The sequence below is a fragment of the Melanotaenia boesemani genome, chromosome 10 (assembly GCF_017639745.1).
Source record: "Melanotaenia boesemani isolate fMelBoe1 chromosome 10, fMelBoe1.pri, whole genome shotgun sequence".
Lineage (NCBI taxonomy): Eukaryota > Metazoa > Chordata > Actinopteri > Atheriniformes > Melanotaeniidae > Melanotaenia > Melanotaenia boesemani.
This window is the reverse complement of record NC_055691.1, coordinates 37,108,856-37,128,449: the sequence shown is the minus strand read 5'-3', so window position 1 is coordinate 37,128,449 and position 19,594 is coordinate 37,108,856. Positions and strand designations below refer to the sequence as shown.

The following is a 19,594-nucleotide window of genomic DNA, read 5'->3' as shown; positions in this document are numbered from 1 at the left end:
TTACACAACAGTTTCCACTTCCACTAACACACACACGTTTAGTTTCTTCTCTGATGGCACTGAGCATACATTAAAGCAGGTTTGTGATGGATTTATCAACGACGTACTGGCTCACAATACTTTGTTTTAACCTCAGCATGTTGGTGTAAGTGCCTTACTTTCGTTTACCCAAGAATACGTAAAAGGAAAGGAAAAAGAAATAACACATTTAGATTAGCTAATGTTCACCATTTAGGTTGAAGTCTTGTTTTTTCAGGAAGAATGGACCAACATGCACCAATTGTACAAGTAGTCAGACCAAAATCTAAAAATATGCTTCATTATGGCCCGGCCCACCTGTTTGTACATAAACAAAACATTTTAAAATCATTTACTTTGAGGAGTTTGGGCCTGTTTCTAGAAAGCGTGTTATGTTGAAACCCTGAGTATGTTAACCCTGTGTTGAGGGAAACTCTGGGTTTTCTGTTCCAGAAGGGGAGGCAAGTCTTACCCCAAGTCTGTTACCATGGTAACTGACTCCTTGAAGTGAACCTCCTTGCCGACAGGTTTCCCATAAAGAAACCCCGAGTTTCTGCCTGTCTCGTCCCACCTGAAGCAGCTGTCAGACATGGGTGTATGTACCAAACGCCATTCCAGAGGTTTAGAAGGTGAATATGATTTACGTAGCGATATAATGTTTCAGAACTGGAACAAACGCTATAATTTCCATATCAATACATCATCAAACAGTACTGTTTTGCAGTCACTCGCCTCCAACCGTACATGTCCACCATGACACACCCTGAAGATTAGACGTCGCAGTAAGATTTGTTCTTTGCTCTGCGATGCTTTGAAATGTTCTCTTGTAAAAGGGACGTTCAGAAACAGTGTGTGGAGTCACGAGGAAAGTCCTCACACACGTCGCAAATCCCAATTCCGTAAGTGTGGGATGGGTAGGGATCTACTGTCAGCCTCTCTGGATCCCAGCGGACCCATCCTCTTCCTCCTCTCCATCCTCTTCCTCCTCTCCATCCTCTTCCTCCTCGCCATCCTCTTCCTCCTCACCATCCTCTTCCTCCTCTCCATCCTCGTCCTCCTCTCCATCCTCTTCCTCCTCTCCATCCTCTTCCTCCTCACCATCCTCTTCCTCCTCTCCATCCTCGTCCTCCTCTCCATCCTCTTCCTCCTCGCCATCCTCTTCCTCCTCACCATCCTCTTCCTCCTCTCCATCCTCGTCCTCCTCTCCATCCTCTTCCTCCTCTCCATCCTCTTCCTCCTCACCATCCTCTTCCTCCTCTCCATCCTCGTCCTCCTCTCCATCCTCTTCCTCCTCTCATCCTCTTCCTCCTCACCATCCTCTTCCTCCTCTCCATCCTCTTCCTCCTCTCCATCCTCTTCCTCCTCACCATCCTCTTCCTCCTCTCCATCCTCGTCCTCCTCTCCATCCTCTTCCTCCTCACCATCCTCTTCCTCCTCTCCATCCTCTTCCTCCTCACCATCCTCTTCCTCCTCTCCATCCTCTTCCTCCTCACCATCCTCTTCCTCCTCTCCATCCTCTTCCTCCTCACCATCCTCTTCCTCCTCTCCATCCTCTTCCTCCTCACCATCCTCTTCCTCCTCTCCATCCTCTTCCTCCTCACCATCCTCTTCCTCCTCACCATCCTCTTCCTCCTCTCCATCCTCTTCCTCCTCTCCATCCTCTTCCTCCTCACCATCCTCTTCCTCCTCTCCATCCTCTTCCTCCTCTCCATCCTCTTCCTCCTCTCCATCCTCTTCCTCCTCTCCATCCTCTTCCTCCTCACCATCCTCTTCCTCCTCACCATCCTCTTCCTCCTCTCCATCCTCTTCCTCCTCTCCATCCTCTTCCTCCTCACCATCCTCTTCCTCCTCTCCATCCTCTTCCTCCTCTCCATCCTCTTCCTCCTCTCCATCCTCTTCCTCCTCTCCATCCTCTTCCTCCTCACCATCCTCTTCCTCCTCACCATCCTCTTCCTCCTCTCCATCCTCTTCCTCCTCTCCATCCAGCAGTGTGCTTCTGTATGTGAAAATCTGAGCATTGAGTTTTTACACCAGCAGTTTTTATTTGAATAATTTAAACAGCGTTTGTCAGGCTGCCTGTAGAAATGGCCTCTGAATATTTATTTTGAATATGACGTCCAATCATGGTGTAGTACAATACAATTCATGTATGTAAGCCACTGAACGTACCATGTGTGGGACTGAATCTAATTAAAACTACGATTTTATTCTGTCAGCATAATTTAACCCACATTCTACAGTTTTTTAATAAAGTTGGATTTTCGGTCAGTGGACCGCTGGATTGAAATTTCCACACTGACTCGGGTAGAAGTTTGTGGTGTATCTCTCTCAGCAGCACCATTACCGTTTATACGAAATACTGTACCTCACTGTGCTTGAAAAAGAGCCTCTTGCTCCAGTTAAATCCTTGGCTTTTTGTCGGTGGTTGCCATGGTGAATCCAGGTATCGGGGCGCCATTTATGATGGCTTTTTGTTGTGGTTCCCAACTCTGGGTAAAGATGCACGGAATTGATTGAACCAATCGGAGCAACTGATCTGGAACTAGAAAGTCAGAGTAAGTTGAGCCAGAGTTTCTTTTTAGACCCGGTTTGTTGAACCTCTTTCTGAAACAGGCCCTTGTCTAACATGTTGTAAACATTTTGGAAATGTCTGTAAGCTGAAAACTGAGACGTCAGACTCAGTTGGATCCTAGAGGACCACATCTCGGACCGGCTGAACCTGCTGCCGGAGTTATATCTGTTCAGGCATCATGAGTCAGGTTTTATTTGCTATTGTTGGATTGTTCACAGAAGCAAGGAATATTTTGACACACAGGAAAGTAAAAGTAGAATTTATCTAGTGTGGAGAGACTTCATACCTCTTTGGATCTCGTGACTTCTGGAAACAGATGGAGGCTTTTTTACCTCCGTCTTTTTTCTGAACCGTGTCTTGGGATTTCAGTGCCGGGACATTTGGGAGTTTGTGTATCAGCTGTGTCACCAGCTTGCTTTTGTTTACCCAACTTTTGCTTTAAATAGTTTTTTAATTCAATAAAAACACCAGGAATGTTTCTTGTCTTTCTCTTTTAAAGGAAATGTGGTTCCAGGTATTCAGTGGATTCATGTTTAAAGTCATTTTCTCATGTTTTTCTGGTCAGACCCTCTCTCTCCAGCGGCAGATGATGGAGAACCTCATCATAGCGAAAGCCAGGCAGGATGCTGTATCCTTCTGTCAGTTTGTCTTCTGTTTGTTTGTTTGTTTGGGGGTTTTCTGCTTTTGTTGTGATTTATGTGTTGAAATGGGCAAATGGCAAGCATGTCAGAAGAAAGCAAATATTGCAGTGTTATGACATTTTGTAGTCATAAAATCTAGAGATCTTAACGGCTTTCTGCAGTTCTCGGTGATTAAAGACGCTGCTTTGGTCCAAGCGGGGCAACTCATTCTGCCATTTCTTGCTCAAAGCTCAGTAGGAGCTTTACTTTGAAGAATTTATTTTTCCTCATCAATCATTTAAAATCATGTTTTGGGTTCCTGAAAATAGCCAGATATCTTAAAAGTAGTAAAATATAAGATATATGCATTGCCATTTACTAAAATAAAACCATTTTATTACTATTTTTTACCATTACCATCACATCTGGCTGATTATGTGGGACTGTGATGTCTGGATGTTTCCTTAATGTTGACTTTAGCTGCAGCGGAAGATGGAGGAGAGAAGATTGAGGCTACAGGAAGAAGCCAACAGGTACAAAGTGGTTCTTAACAAACAGACTGAATTAAGTTTAGATATGAATCTCCGGTATGAACTGAGTATGTCCTGTTCTTCTCCTGGCCAGTCACGGCTGCTTGTGTTAATGTGGAACAGGTTTGTCACATTACTGGTTGAAAGCCTGTCGCAGTGCGTCCAGAGACATTATCAGTTACTGGTTTCCTTTCCTGGTGCCTCCATCTTTAAGCAATGTAATAATAATAATACATTTAATTTATGGGCGCTTTTCATGACACTCAAAATCAGTTATCAGCAAAATCAAAACATTAAAAATGGTAAATATCCATACTTGCATAAATCAATTAAAATGATTGATTAAAAGCAGCTCTGGAAAGATGTGTTTTGGTCAGTTTTTTAAACAATGTTAGGTCAGAGCATGCACGGATGTCTTCAGGGAGTGAGGTCCAGAGGGTCTGGCTCTGGCCACCCAGGTCCTATCACTGATATCGTTGCTTACAGTCTTTGTGCTCCAAAGTGCATTTAAAATACTCACATGAGTTGCTTTTGTCTGTTTTTGTGATTATCTCCAACTAAAGATAAACCTCTGCAGGGGTTCAGTGAGATTTACCCTCAAGTTTGTTATTTATCCAAACAACATGCTCTGATATCACGTTTAAAGAACTATGAGAAGAGCTATGGTAAACTCATCGTTTGGGTTAGAATATGAAGGGATACTTCTATATCCCCTATTTTTTTGTTTCGGTAAATACAGTTTTTACGTTTATTTGCCCCAGACTCACTTGGTTTGTGGTGTCCTTATATAAATTAAACTTAGCTAAAATGTACAGAAATCACCAAAACGATTACCCTTTGAGTGGCGATGATTTTATAGCTCACATATTTGGTTAAAACTGATTAATCAGTGTTATACCTCCAAGCTTGTCAAGTGTTCTAATCTAAAACGTCTGTGTGTTTGCCATAATAGGAGATTTGCAGCATCTGGGGCAATGACTCCAGAAGAGCAAGAGCAGCGTCTTCTCTACACCAACGTGTTAGAATATGAGCAAGACCACGTAAGTGTGCAAGAAAAGTGCTTTAAAGATGGTAAATAATACTGGTCACTATGAAGTTTATAACCTTTTAGAATTTACTCAGTTGGCTAGCTGCCATGAAGGTTTGCTAACTGGAGACATTTTGCACTAATACATTAATAATAGTGGATAGATTTTTACATTACAGCCTCGATATACATTTAAACTCAAACTTTTTAAAGTCAAAACCCTGTCAACAATCTGGAAAACCGACAGACAAACCAGATTTATGTTGATTAACAACTAATAAGAGTGAAACTGTCACAATTCATTTCAGATTTTGTCTTCATTTTCAAATGAATTTTGTTGCGCCTTTTTAGGACTGGCCCAAAGAGTGGAAAGCCAAATTAAAGAGGAATCCTGATGCCACGGTAGTGTCAGATTTGGTCTCCTATCTCCTCAGGTAACTGGCTGTCATATGAGTGTTGACGAGTAGCAGATTTCCCCACAAGCACAGCAGGAGGGACAGATGATGCAGCCATGCCCTCCTGGTTGTTTGTTCTGTTTACAAGGTTTTTGGTAAAGGGGAGGAGTCTTCTTATTTGGTTCTTCAGGTCTTTGTCATGTGGGGGTTGGACTTTGTGTTTTGGTGTCAAGTGCCCCAGCTTTTAGTTGAGCTTATCAGAATGTCTGCTGTGTCTTTGTCAGCTTATTCTTGCATAATATGCTGCTAGATGAACAGCTCTTTTAATCTTAAATCCTTATCATAATTGAATGTATTAACCCTAGTCACAGCACAGAAGAACAGATTTTCAAAAACAGTCAATAAGCCTGTCTGAAAGGCTAAACAGCTTCGTTTTTACATCAGATTGGAGTATGCTGTTTTCACACTGTCGGATCACGCTGGTCGCAGCTAATCTAGCACTTGATTAAAAAACACCGGTGGCTTTAGTTGTTATTGTACCGCCAGATAGCAAATATCTTTCTGATGTGTTGCAAAGGTTAAGTCAGGACTATTGGTGTTAACATTTGAGCTCGGGATGGACCGAACAATGAAGGACAGTTTAAAGCTCAGAAAGGGTTTTTATTTTAACCCCCAAAAAATTATTACAGACAGTTTACTAAATAAATGAGTTATCAGCCCATAAAAGAGGTCAGCGTAACAGAACTCTACTGAAACAACTTGTGGCAGAAATAACAAACAAACAGAGCAAACAAATGAAACGAAGTGACCTCACAAATGAGACACAAGGGTAAACTTAAATAGTGATCAGCCCGAACGAAGACACACAAAGACCAAAGACCAAACATAGTGACTAAGCTAACAAGGGGAATCCCCCCCCCGTTGATGCTGAGGTGTGGTACGGTCCAATTAGTTGTACTGTTCATTGCAGGTTACCACTTATGTGTGGCGGTAAATGCAGCCATCACAGAGCTTTTAGTTTGAAACTCAAGATTCCAATGAGATTTATGGTATATGAGCATTTTTCTTGCCTGTGGAAGGTATAAAGCAGTGGTGGGGAACCTTGGCCCTCGTCCTGCCCATTTTCCACATGTCCCTGGTCCAGTACACCCGATTCAAAATTAAGGAGTCACCGTGCAGAACTTGATAGGCTTTTGGATCCATTTGATTTGAATCAGGTGTGTTAGAGTGGGGAATCATGGAAAACCTGCAGGACTGCGGCCCCCCGAGGACCAGGGTATAAAGTGTGGATTCCTTTGACTATTGAAGGTTTCAAAGGCATGTAGTGAAGATGCTGGTTTCCGCTGTTGTGGTCCTCGTCTGTGGAACGGCCTGCCAGACAACCTCAGGGCTGCTTTGTGTGTATATGTGCATGTTTGTGCGCGCAACTGCATGAAAGACTTTGACTGTTTTTGACGCTTTAATATGCATAATTTTTTTTCCTGTAAAGCACTTTGTGTTGCCCCAGCATGAGAAGTGCTTTATAAATAAAGTTTTATTTGATTTGATGTGTCCTGTTGTGGTGTGTTATTTGTTTTGGTCCTTCTCCCCCCAAAGGCCCATTTCTGCTCTCTTACGTATGTAAATAGCGACGTCTGTTTCAAGCTTTGTCATATGTCACCATTGTTGTTAAGTCAGTTCCTCCACTAGGGGGCAGCACTGAGTTCAGAGTTCACTCCTGCGAGCCAACGTCAGTTTCAGACCCTGTTTAACAGAAATGCGTCACTATAACGTTTCCAATCGCACAACACGCCCTAAACACTTGCAGAAAAGTCTTTATTCAAAGCTCGCACAATTTCTACAGCTGTTGTGGTATTCCTCCGTCTTCTGCGTCAAGCAACAGATAGCTAAGCTCCCTGAAAACCAACCAAATTATGCAGGTAACCGACGCAGGAGACGGGCGAAACTGTCCGTCCGTCTGCGTGTCCATCTTCTGCATCCAGCATAAATGGGCCTTAACTTGGTCAGACATCCTAAGAGGGTAAAGACTGTAGTTAGGAAACATTGAGCTCTTCATTCTGAACTAAACTGTTACTGTTATTTACTTTCTCTGACGAGAATCTGCAGTCTAACTGAATGCTGTCTTAATACTACATATATCTGGACACTGAGGATTAACTGACTTTTTTTTTTCTGTGTCCTCAGTCGGTCTGACCATCCAGTGGTGAAGCTGCTGAGGAAGCACCAGTACAGAATTTACAACAGACTTTACCCCATTGTGAGCAAAGGCCTCCCTCAGAGTCCTGCCATGCCCCTTAGGCCATCACGCAGCGTTCACAATCTGCTTCATCCAGGTAAGACAAGGCAAGCTTTTTTTTATAGCACAATTCAGCGACAGGGTGATTTAAAGCGCTTAACATAAAATAAGCATAATTTAACATTAAAAACAAAAGAAAAACATGATCCAGTTTAAAGATTCCAGCTTAAAGAACCAGATCCAGATCTGGACTCTAAATAAAAACTAGTCCATGCAGCAGAGAACAGGTGGGTCTTTAACCTGGATCTAAATAAACTGAGTGTTTCAGCTGATCTGAGGCTTTCTGGGAGTTTGTTCCAGACATGTGGAGCATAGAAGCTGAATGCAGCTTCTCCATGTCTGGTTCTGACTCTGGGAACTGATAAGAACCTGGATCCAGATGACCTGAGGGTTCTGGTAGGTTCATACTGGGTCAAGAGGTCTCTGATGTATGTTGGTCCTAAACCATTCAGATCTTTATAGACCAGCAGCAGAACTTTAAAGTCTATCCTCTGACAGACCGGCAGCCAGTGTAAAGACCTCAGAGCTGGACTGATGTGGTCCACTTTCTTGGTCTTAGTAAGGACTGGAGCAGCAGAGTTCTGGATCAGCTGCAGGAGTCTGACTGATGTTTTAGGTAGAACCTGTAAAAACACTGTTACAATAATCAAGCCGACTAAAGATGGAAGCTGGACTAGTTTTTCCAGGTCCTGCTGACACATCACATCTTTTTCCCTTGATATGTTCTTAAGCTGATAGTAGGCTGACTTTGTGGTTCCCTTCATGTGTTTCTCAAAGTTTAGGTCTGAGTCCATCAATACACCCAGATTTCTGGTCTGGTTGGTGGTTTTTAGTTGTATAGAATGAAGCTCTGTGGTGACTTTTAATCGTTTCTCTTTGGCTCCAAAGACAATCACCTCAGTTTAGTTTTTGTTTAACTGGAGAAAGTTTAGACACATCCAGTCATTAATCTCCTCAATACATTTACAAAGAGCCTGTACGGGGCCTTGGTCTCCTGGTAACATTGTAATATATACCTGTGTGTCATCTGCGTAGCTATGGTAACTAATGTTGTTCTTTATGACCTGTGCCAGTGGGAGCATGTAGATGTTAAACAGAAGAAGCCCCAGGATGGAACCTTGGGGAACTCCACGTGTAATTCTTGTCTGTTCAGATGTAAAGTTACCTATTGACATAAAGTACTTCCTGTTCTCTAAATAAGATTTAAACCAGTGTAGCACCAGAGAGGCCACCAAGTTCTCCAGTTGGGAGTAATATATTGTGGTGCCATTAATGACTTCGGTCAGAGCATCTTGGTGCTGTGGTGCTGTCTAAAACCTGACTGGAAGACATCGTAGCAGTTGTTTTGTGTTTTGTGTTGCAGCCTTGGTGGAATAAAGTTCAGGTGCTACTGACACAGGAGGGTTTGTTGTCCTGTCCACAGCAGCGAATAAGACCCGAGCTTTATGACACTTTCTGCTACTAATGTCAGAGAAACAGGACTTTCTGCTTTCCTCAGGTGTAAATTATAAGAGTGAAGTTTCTCTTTATGTCATAATGAACCTGTAGATGTGTTTTTCTCTATCTGCGCTCGGCTTTCCAACACTCTCTTTTTCCATTTTTCACCAGTGTGGAATTTCTCCATGGAGACTTTTTCTTTCCAGAGACAACTTTCACCTTAACAGGAGCAATAGCATCCATAATATTTAACATGTTAGCATTAAAACTAGCAACACGCTCATTGGCTGAAGCCCCTGATGGGACAGGTGTTAAAGAGAAGACCTGGTTAAACATCCCACTCCTGTTTTCAGCTATACAGTGTTTTGTGATGACCTCTATTGAGACATTAGTGTGAACAGGAATCGTATCTCAAAGAAAACACAGTAATGATCAGACAGGCCACATCACACACAGTAACCATGGAAACGTCCACACCCTTCCACACCAGTAAATCTAGAGTGTGTCCTTTAGTGTGTGTGGGCTCTGTTATATGCTGAGTCAGCCCAACGTTGTCCAGACTGTGACTCAGGTCTTTAGTCCCTCTGTCCCTCTTGTCTACATGGATGTTAAAATCACCAACAATAACTACACAGTCAGAATCTCCACAGATTGTAGCAGCAGGTCACTAAAACCATCATGAAACGCTGTGCAGTGTCCTAGAGGCCGGTAAATATTTAGAAACATGATTCTGGAAGAGGCCTTCAGCTGAAGAGCCACGTATTAAAACGATTCAAGAGATCACTGCTTACACACATAAATAACTTCTACCAAAATATTTAAAGTATAAACACATCCCCCAGATGTATTCCATGGATCAGGTTTATGGGAAAATTTCCATAAGTCTGGCTCATCAAAGTTAGAGTTCTAGTCCATCATCGTGGCATAAATGAGTCCCAGTTGAGTTACTATGGTAACTAGTGATGGCGAATCAGTCTGCTTCGGACCAGGATAACTGCCCAGCTGAGTTACCATGTTTACAAAGACCTTATTATCGCAAAAGTAAAACATTATATGCAATGGGTTGAAATATACAGAATATTTAAGATTAAAAAACCTTTCAGTCCCTCAGTGGGGAAACTGCTTTGTTGCAGCAGTACAGGTGCAGTAAGCAGAACACACACACAATAAGTAATAATATGTCCAGTGTCTGGTCTCCAGGGTGAGTATGTACAGGATATAAACATGTACATAAACATCAGATACAGTGGTATTTGTTATTGGAATAAAAATTTTTTATTTAATATACCAACATGAATATGTTTAAGTATAACCATGTCATACCACCACCGTTTAAGAAATAGAAAGACATACATTGTTTTTATAGGGGACCTGTTAAATTTCCCAGGGACCCACTTAAATAGCCACCCGTGGGTCCCAGGGACTCACTACATTGAAAGCCTATCAACACCACTGTATTTAAGAACAAAAGCACAACTACATTTACCATTAATTCAAATTCATTCTCAATTGAGATTATTGATCATCAGACATTAGGCTTGAACCTGGGTCTACCAAGCCCAAAGCCACCTCTATCACCATCGTTTCATCCACTTTTCCTTCATCCATCATCTGGGAATGTTAGACATTCCGGGTGCTGCACTAAGTGCAACTATGGAAGTCTGTCTGGAATCAGTCTGGATTAAATAAGCCTGAGCTGCATTAGTGATACGACTGATCGACGGGCTGGTCTTCTGTATAGTTAAATCATATCAAATTTATTAAACAGACTCGGGTCCATGTTTTAAAAACAGTCAAGAATGTAAATGAGGAAAATTTCCTATTATATATGTATTATTAAGATGTTGGAATTTAAATCTATTTGTGTGTATCAGATCTGAACGTCTACACGACTGCAGCGATAATTCAGTGTAATGTTGGAATTAAAGGGCTGGAACTGCTCTTCATACGATGGTGTAGGTGAACATGTATGTTCTGTGCCTGCTTGTTGGGTACTGATATTGCTTAAAGGACAGTTTGATTCTTGTGAGGAAAGTTTTAAATGGTACATAGAGTAAAGGTCATATGTCCAACTATGTCCTAGATGTATTTTTTTATAAAAGGAAGGGTTTCATTAATTCATCTGTTAATGTGAGAATGCTGTGAATCACTAGACAGTTACAGGAAGCCAGTGAGGACTGCAGGTAGCAGCGTTGGTTGCCAGAGCTTCAGCACCGACTCCTCCCTTTCCCCGTCGCGCTCTCATGAGCTCAACGCCAACTACGATGATGAGGATGTGGAGGAGCCTCACACACAAGAGACAGTGGATCGGGAGAACTCTTTTGAAGATCTGGAGCAGTTCCTTTCCCAGCTGGAATGGACTCCACCCCTTAGCGGCACAGATGAGACCTCCTCAGATTCTGAGCTGGCATGTGATCCATCGCTGCAGTCGGACAGGGACGAGGGCCACATCCAGGAGATGGAGATGAGAGCACTGAAAGAACACTTGAAGGCGATTGTCAAAGAGATCCATATCGCTATTGGTGAGGATTGTGATGTAAGATGGATGTTCATTAAGTGTCTTATCAGTGTAGCAACGTCGATATAAAATACTACGGCTGCTTTGTTTCTTAAAATTTCAGATCAACTTCTCTCGCTGTGTTTGCTGTCCTTCGAGTGTCTCAACACAGCCAGCTCTAAGGACTTGTGTCTCGCCAGCATAGAGGAGGCCTTCTTCACGCCCCTATGGAGCGCCCTGGTGGCTCTTTTCAGGTACTGCATCCATTATCTTCCATCTAAACAAATTTAAAACATTCAAACTTTTATTGTGAATTCCCCAAATGTCAGAACATACAAATAAATTTAAATACTGTTCCCTCTCACCATAGAGAAAACTAATTAAAGGTCATATAAAAATAAGACAATAGAAAAATAAAGTAAAAAAACACACATGAAGTAAGACTATGTTCAAAAGAAAATAGTGGCTGACAGTTAAGGTGTTCAAGGTGTGCAAATATGTGCAACAGCAGTAAGAGTCAGTTGTTGGTTTTTATGTTTTACAATATTTAGTTCGTAGGGAGGGTGTATAGGTAGTGAATGGAGTTCATCATCCTGACAGTCTGGTGGATGAAGCTGGAGGATGGATAGCTGACAGTCTGGTGAAGCACCCTGGATTTCCAGAACCTTCTCCCTGAAGGCAGGTGACTGAAGAGGGAATGTGAGAGATCCTCCACAATCCTAATGGCTTTACGGGTGAGACAGGTGTGGAAAATGTCACAGGGCAGAAGGACACCAGTGACCTTGCTGGCTGCCTTCACTTCCTTACCACAGTGGCTGGCTTGTCATGCTGCGCTTGCATTAAAAATGTTATCACATTTAAATTAGTTAGCATCGTTAACACATTATTTTTGACAGCCTTCATTTTTATTTTAAATTTGCATTCTGGGGGATGGAATTTGTGGCACTTGGAGTTGATTCTGTGGTGCTGCGCCACACCGTGGTTTATTTGTGGGAAACCCTGGAAAGTCTCCACTGGCGCCCCGCTGGTTACTTTAGTCTCCACTGGCTCCCCGCTGGTTGCTTTAGTCTCCACTGGTTCCCCGCTGGTTGCTCGGGCTCCACTGGCTCCCCGCTGGTTACTTTAGTCTCCACTGGCTCCCCGCTGGTTGCTTTAGTCTCCACTGGTTCCCCGCTGGTTGCTTGGGCTCCACTGGCTCCCCGCTGGTTGCTTTAGTCTCCACTGGTTCCCCGCTGGTTGCTCGGGCTCCACTGGCTCCCCGCTGGTTGCTTTAGTCTCCACTGGTTCCCCGCTGGTTGCTCGGGCTCCACTGGCTCCCCGCTGGTTACTTTAGTCTCCACTGGCTCCCCGCTGGTTGCTTTAGTCTCCACTGGTTCCCCGCTGGTTGCTCGGGCTCCACTGGCTCCCCGCTGGTTACTTTAGTCTCCACTGGCTCCCCGCTGGTTGCTTTAGTCTCCACTGGCTCCCCGCTGGTTGCTTTAGTCTCCACTGGTTCCCCGCTGGTTGCTCGGGCTCCACTGGCTCCCTGCTGGTTGCGTTAGTCTTCACTGGTTCCCCGCTGGTTGCTATAGTCTCCACTGGTTCCCCGCTGGTTGCTCAGGCTCCACTGGCTCCCCGCTGGTTGCTTTAGTCTTCACTGGTTCCCCGCTGGTTTCTATAGTCTCCACTGGTTCCCCGCTGGTTGCTCGGGCTCCACTGGCTTCCCGCTGGTTGCTTTAGTCTCAACTGGTTCCCCGCTGGTTGCTTTTCAACATAACATAACATGAATCCATTCAAGAGACAATTCACAGGCGTGTGACTGTGTGTGTGTGCGTGTAGGACTGTGTGCTTGCGTGTGAGATTGTGTGTGTGTGTGTAACTGACAGTGTGTGTGTGACTCACGTTCCCTCCCATGCTGCTCGGCCTGGCTGAAGCTTCTCTTTCCAGGGAGGGGGGCAGAGAGGCTACCTGGTCCAGGTGCTCCTGGTTAACCTTCTCCTGCAGCTTTTCAAATGGATTTTCAGATTTGTGGTTTTCCTTCCACATATTCAACCACCTGCTTCTTTTATCTTTGGCATGGTCATAACGAAAGAAATCCCAAATAGGACTCTCCTCGCTTTCTCCTAACTTCCTCCGTAGCATCACGCTAGCCGGCTCGGGCGCCACGCTGTTGACACGCTGTTGACACGCTGTTGACACGTGACGTCGGACCTTCAGGTGGTGTATGACGCAGACACCTGGTGTAAATCCGGCAGAGCGAAGTAAACAGATTTCACATCAACCCTGAGGGCTTATGTATGAAATAAATTTACAAAAATCTAAAATAAAGGACATTTTTGCTAAAGTTTTAGTTCGTTTTAGTTTGTTTTGTAAACACACAATACAGCTTCAGTTAGTCTTCGTTTTTTTTTAAACTCTCGTTTTTATTTCAGTTAACGAAAGTGTTTTTTTAATTCTAGTTTTCGTTAGTTTTCGTTAACTATAATAACCTTGTAACCAGCAGGGAGCCAGTTTGTGTGTGTGCCTGTTTATGCATCAAATATTTAAGGAACTGATCAACAACATCAACTTCACTGTAAAAATGATTCCTCTTAAAAGTGATTTTCACATCTGAATTATTGTCCTGTGTTGGGTTTAGTCTGACTTTTGTCCTTCTTTGTCAGGAGGGTCCACGGAGAGAGGGAGCAGGCCTTTGAAAAAAGCATCAGGCTGTACTGCAGTGCTTCTCCAGGAGATGTCGGTGTTCCCCTGAAACTGTTTCCTCGGGACCCTGCTGCATTGCAAGCCTCCTACCCCTATGAATCTGCAGTGCATGAGCTTAAGCTTCTTGTTCAGGACTTCTGTCCACAGAGAAAGCTGGAATGCATAGGTAAGTCACATCATGTTGGTACATCCCATTTCATTCCAGTGGATGGCTTCCCTTCAGAAACAATCAATTCTATTAGAGATGGAGATTTTTCTTAGATTTAAGGTTTATTCTGCAGTTTGAAGCTAATTTAGGAATAAATAGTAAACTAAATACTATCAAAACTAAAGCATAACCCTTTTCAGTAGGGGGTTACTTAATATACCTGATTCATTAGCAGTTACGTTGTATTTGTCCGTGTTCTCTAAATCATAAAAAAAACTGTCGAAATGAACATGTTAAATCAAAGAGATTAATCTGTGGAACTAACCTGTTAAATGTTAATGCATAAAGTTATTATTCATGCTAGATTAAAAATCTGAATTTGGTATTACCGCTGCAAGGTAAGCTGATTTTGGGCATGTAGCTGCCTTGTTAGCGAGGTGTACCAAACCCAGCAAATGCCACTTTATCCTCCTTATTTTGCAGCCTTATGCTGCAGGATGACCCATCTGATATGTAACACGTTAACCACTCAGTCGTCGGGGCGTCTTTGGGGCTGAAATATCTCATTTAAAGCAGAAAACGGTTCATTCTTCTAACATTGAGCCTTCTGACAGGTTCTTGTTCGACACCTTCCTCTAGGTCAGGCATCACTAACTCCGGCCCTTTTGAGCCAGTGTCCTGCAGGTTTTGATGCTACCCTGCTGCAACACGCCACATTCATATCAGTGGTTTGTTAAAAGGCTTGTGCAGAACTTGACAGCAAGCAGTTGGAGAACTTTTTAAATTGAACCAGGCGTTTTCAAAAGGGAACCATCTAAAACCTGCAGGATGCTGGCCCAAGAGGTCCGGAGTTGGTGGACCTTGCTTTAGGTGGTGCTCTTTTCTTGGTGTTGGAAGTAGTTTAACTCTTACTGTGCATCACTCCCATGGACCTGTTTGTTGTGGGAAGATTACAGATGAAATAACGGCGGATCATTCACAGTAAATGCTTCTATCTTTTGCTCCAGTTAGGACATTACGGCTGATCTGTGCCTGTGCTGAGGATTACAGGTGTCTTCAAGAAGTGGATTCCACTCCCAGAACAGCGGCTATGTGAGTAAATCCTCTGAAAGGCAATAAGTGTTTATCTTTGTTCATTCCTTGGATCACTGCAAAAACTGTTTAATGGGTAGAAAAAGCTTTCTTGTCCTTTTCTCTGGTTAAAGAATTGATTGTAAGAAGTGTCTTTCAGAGCAGTGAAGGTTATAAAAAGTGGTGCACCTCATTAAACTTCAAAATAAGTCATTTCCTTATTAACTCCGATCTTATAATAGGGAGGGAAAGTCTACCTCAAAGTCCCAAACATCATTTAGGGCTCTCTGCTTGGGTAGCTGCTCTGTCTGGTCTCATCAGTGCTCACTCAGGCCTGGCACAGCAGGAGCTGTCCTGGGTCAGTTGCCCCCCTGTAGAGTGTGCCTTCCTGGCCAGACCCTAAAGTGGGTCGTTCTGTCTGAGCTTGGAACAAACCAGGGCCCAACAAGGAGGTTTGGAGAACAGACAAGGGGGGTTTGTGGACTCCCGTGTTAATGCATAGAGAGTCAGACAAAGGCTCAGTGGGTTGCCGCGCTCACAATGAAGAATGTGCATCCGAGTTTGGTGTGTGAACTGAAACTTTAAGACAAAAAACACGAAGATTCAGAGTTTTAAACTCGTTTCAGACACTGAACCAGACCCAGAAAGAGAAAAGCGTGCTGCGCTTACACCACTGAAAGTTTTACCACGAATCAGAGATTAAGATTAATAATCAACACATGCAAAGTGGTGGAAAAAGTTACGTCACATTAGCTCTTAGAAGAGTTATTTGATATCTCGTCTTTATCATACACTCTTGTCCTCGTTCTTTTTCTCCTGATGATGGATCTGCTAATGGTCTTTGAGAATGACTCTGGCAATGTCTGCTGCTCCATTTCTGTCTCTTTGTATTTGATTCAGAGATGGAAAAGTAGAGTTGGCCACTTAAACCTTTTTATCCCAAAAAGTTGTGACACTGAAGGATTGTTGTATAACCTCTGCTAAAATACAAAACTAGCAGCAAGATGAGGGTTGACCACTGAGACGCAGCGAGTGGGATCAATAATGGAAACATGAGTCAAACCAGGACAAAGCACAAAAGGAATCTAATTTCCTGATTGTTTTGTTTCTGAGACCATGCGTGTTTGGCATTTTTCTGAGGGAGGATGGTGACGGGCAGAGGCAGATCACTTTCATTTGAATATTCTAGTTTGTTTCAGTGAAACATCAGCGTCCTCAGGGTTTAAAGATCACCTAAAAAACGATGGTAAAGTCACTGAATGGGTACATTTTCCCAGGAACTTTCTGATGTTAGTGCTTCTGTCCAGAAATGGTTTCTGAGTCCATCTAAATACAGGTTGAATGTTTCCAGTTCACACAAAGCTTTTTTTCTACGCCTGACTCAGGATTTGGAAATGAATTTAGCCATGATGTTCTGCTGATAGAAAAGCTATGTGTACCGTGACTTATTTACATAGTATATTCATGTAAAATTTCACAAGCACTCTTTTGTACTCATTACCCTCTTTTTAAAAGCATTTCCTTGTGCGTTAATTGTCTGGGACCAACTGGGAGTGCATTTGTTCTCTCTTCTATTGTATCGCTCGGTTGGTTGTCTTTCCCTCTCAGTATCCTTTTAATTAAGACATTTCCACTGTGTCTATTTCAGTTTTCATGTCTCCATTGTCTGATGAACAGTGTAACAGAGCAAACTGAGAGTGAAGCCAGATCTTCTGGAGTCTTGCTATGCGACTGGATCGTGTCTCTGGAATGCAGGGACACAAACTGTCGTGTGAGAGATCAGTGTTTACAAAGTGAACTCTGCAGATTATAATTCAGGGTTGCGATTTGAGACCATGTGAGGTCCAGCTCTCTGCAGTTACATGAGCTTGTCCACACCTTCCAGACCCTGCAGAAGAAGAGTATCCGGTTGCATGCAGCCAGGTCAGTTGGGAGCCATCAAACTAGCTTCTCACGCAAACTAGCAAGCCAGCGGTTAGCCCTGCGTGTGAGTCCTGATAAACAAATGATCACTGTCTGCAAACGCTATCAGGCTGTTATCATCTTCCAGGCGGCAGTTTGTCCTCCCAGCTGATCTTGTGGAGAGAAAATAGCTTTATCATTTCCAACCCTGAACACGCACCCCATTAAGACCTGCAGTGGATTTTGTTTTCATTCAGTCCCCCTGGGAAAACATGACAAAGTACTTTGTAAATGTCATTCCTTTTTAAATGTATGTGTATGTAAATACAGCCTCCACTTTCCACTTTGACCTGACAGCGGGGCCGATGACCTCCTGCCCATCCTGTCCTTCGTGGCTCTGCGGTGTCAGTGTCCCCAGCTGGTGTCGGAATGTGCTGCTTTGGAGGAGTTCATTCATGAGGGGTGAGTCATCTTAATAGGAAGATAGAAGTTCTGCTATTTATTGAGAAAAAGAAAATTACCCATCATCCCCCAGTCCCTCCCAAAGCAGCATACTGTATAAGTGACAATGGCCACGTTTACATGAGTATTAATTCTTTCTTCTTCTTCTTTGAAACGACCTTGTAAACACCTGATTCCAAATGAAAAATGGCCATTCTGAATTAAAATTAAATCCAAATTAAATGGGAAACATGGTTTAATTCAGAATTACTATTTCCATGTGAACGCGAAGGAGAATATGTTCATTCCAAGTTATTTCATTCTGAATAATTAATCCTGAATTAAAAAAACGCTGTATAACCGTGGCCATTTTACTGAGAATAAATCTGATTGGTCGGGTCCTCCAATGGAAGCAAGTACAAGACATAAACGGAGGGCGTGTCGCGATAACACGCTTGCCCTACTTTAAACACTAAGTGCGCAGTTCGCTGACACTGAAATTTAAGAATAACTTAAACGGACGCCATTTTGCCGACGTAGCAGAAGAGGAGGGACTTTCGAGCAGTTTTCCAAAGCTGAATAATGGAGGCCAGCGACTCAGCAGTGCGGCGGAGGCCATTTTCTACAGATGTAAGTATAAAGAAATATGATCATAATTCTAACATATACGGCAGCTTGCTACGTATCCTTTCTGTCCCTGATGACAGTGATGGATCTGATCATTTGTTGGAGGCTGCCGTTAAACCGACTCAGCAGAGTTAGCACACGTAAATGTTAGCAGCTTTTTAGCCGGTTTCACGTACGTAGATAGACTATAAGTGTCGCAGATGATGAATATTTTTGTTTCTGTATGTTCTTTCCACGTTGTTGAATTGTTAATTCATTTTTGTCCTCAAAATTCTACACACAACACCCCATCATGAGAAAAATGGTTTTATTTATTTATTTTTGCAAATTTATTAGAAAAAAAACACTAAGAAATCACATGTACATAAGTATTCACTGCCTTTGGCAGCAGTTACAGCCTCCAGTCTTTCTGAATATGAAGCCACCAGCTCAGCCCTCCAGTCTCTGGCAGCTTCGCCCGTTCCTCTTTGCAGCACCTCTCAAGCTCCATCAGGTTGGATGGGAAGCGTTGGTGCACAGCCATTTTCAAATCTCTCCAGAGATGTTCAATCGGATTCAGGTCTGGACTCTGGCTGGGCCACTCCTGTGGTATCCTGGCTGCTTCGGGTCGTTGTCCTCCTGAAAGATGATCCGTTGCCCCAGTCTGAGATCAGGAGCTCTGGAGCAGGTTTTCATCCAGGATGTCTCTGTACATTGCTGCATTCATCTTTGTCTCTATCCTAACTAGTCTCCCAGTTGTGCTGAACAACTTCCCCACAGCATGATGCTGCCACCACCATGCTTCACTGTAGGGATGGTATTGGCCTGGTGATGAGCGTTGCCTGGTTTCCTCCAAATATGGCGCCTGGCATTCACGCCAAAGACTTCAATCTTTGTCTCATCAGACCAGAAAATCTTTTTCTCGTGGTCTAAGAGTCTTTCAGGTGGATTTTGGCAAACTCCAGGCGGGCTGCCGTGTGCTTTTTCCTAAGAAATGGCTTCTGTCTGGCCACATACAGGCTTGATGGGTGGATTGCTGCAGAGATGATTGTCCTTCTGGAAGGTTCTCCTCTCTCCACAGAGGAATGCTGGAGCTCCTACAGAGTGACCCTCTGGTTCTTGGTCACCTCCCTGATTAGGGCCCTTCTTTCCCCTGATGGCTCAGTTCAGGCAGCTCTAGGAAGAGTCCTGCTGGTTCCGAACTTCTTCCATTTACAGACGATGGAGGCCACTGTGCTCATTGGGAGCTTAAAGGCAGCAGATATTTTTCTGTACCCTTCCCCAGATTTGTGCCTCGAGCCATTCCTGTCTTGGAGGTCTACAGACAATTCCTTTGATTCGTGCTTGGTTTG

At 43.4% G+C, this 19,594-nt stretch overlaps 1 protein-coding gene across 2 annotated transcripts in view; it reads left to right on the top strand.

Moving 5' to 3' along the window:
• Positions 1-19,594, top strand: part of vps9d1 (VPS9 domain containing 1) — a 45,565-nt gene that overhangs the window by 11,744 nt on the left and 14,227 nt on the right. The window contains exons 6-16 of one of the 2 annotated variants that reach the window (XM_041997014.1): positions 3,156-3,218; positions 3,691-3,743; positions 4,693-4,780; positions 5,119-5,201; positions 7,347-7,495; positions 11,049-11,417; positions 11,517-11,646; positions 14,035-14,240; positions 15,230-15,314; positions 17,553-17,657; positions 18,177-18,456. In XM_041997014.1, coding sequence (XP_041852948.1) covers positions 3,156-3,218; positions 3,691-3,743; positions 4,693-4,780; positions 5,119-5,201; positions 7,347-7,495; positions 11,049-11,417; positions 11,517-11,646; positions 14,035-14,240; positions 15,230-15,314; positions 17,553-17,657; positions 18,177-18,219 — 1,374 coding nt within the window. In that variant the 3' untranslated portion in view covers positions 18,220-18,456. Of the gene's footprint in view, positions 1-3,155; positions 3,219-3,690; positions 3,744-4,692; positions 4,781-5,118; positions 5,202-7,346; positions 7,496-11,048; positions 11,418-11,516; positions 11,647-14,034; positions 14,241-15,229; positions 15,315-17,552; positions 17,658-18,176; positions 18,457-19,594 lie in introns of those variants that run through there. The other variant, XM_041997012.1, reaches the window with a different exon arrangement.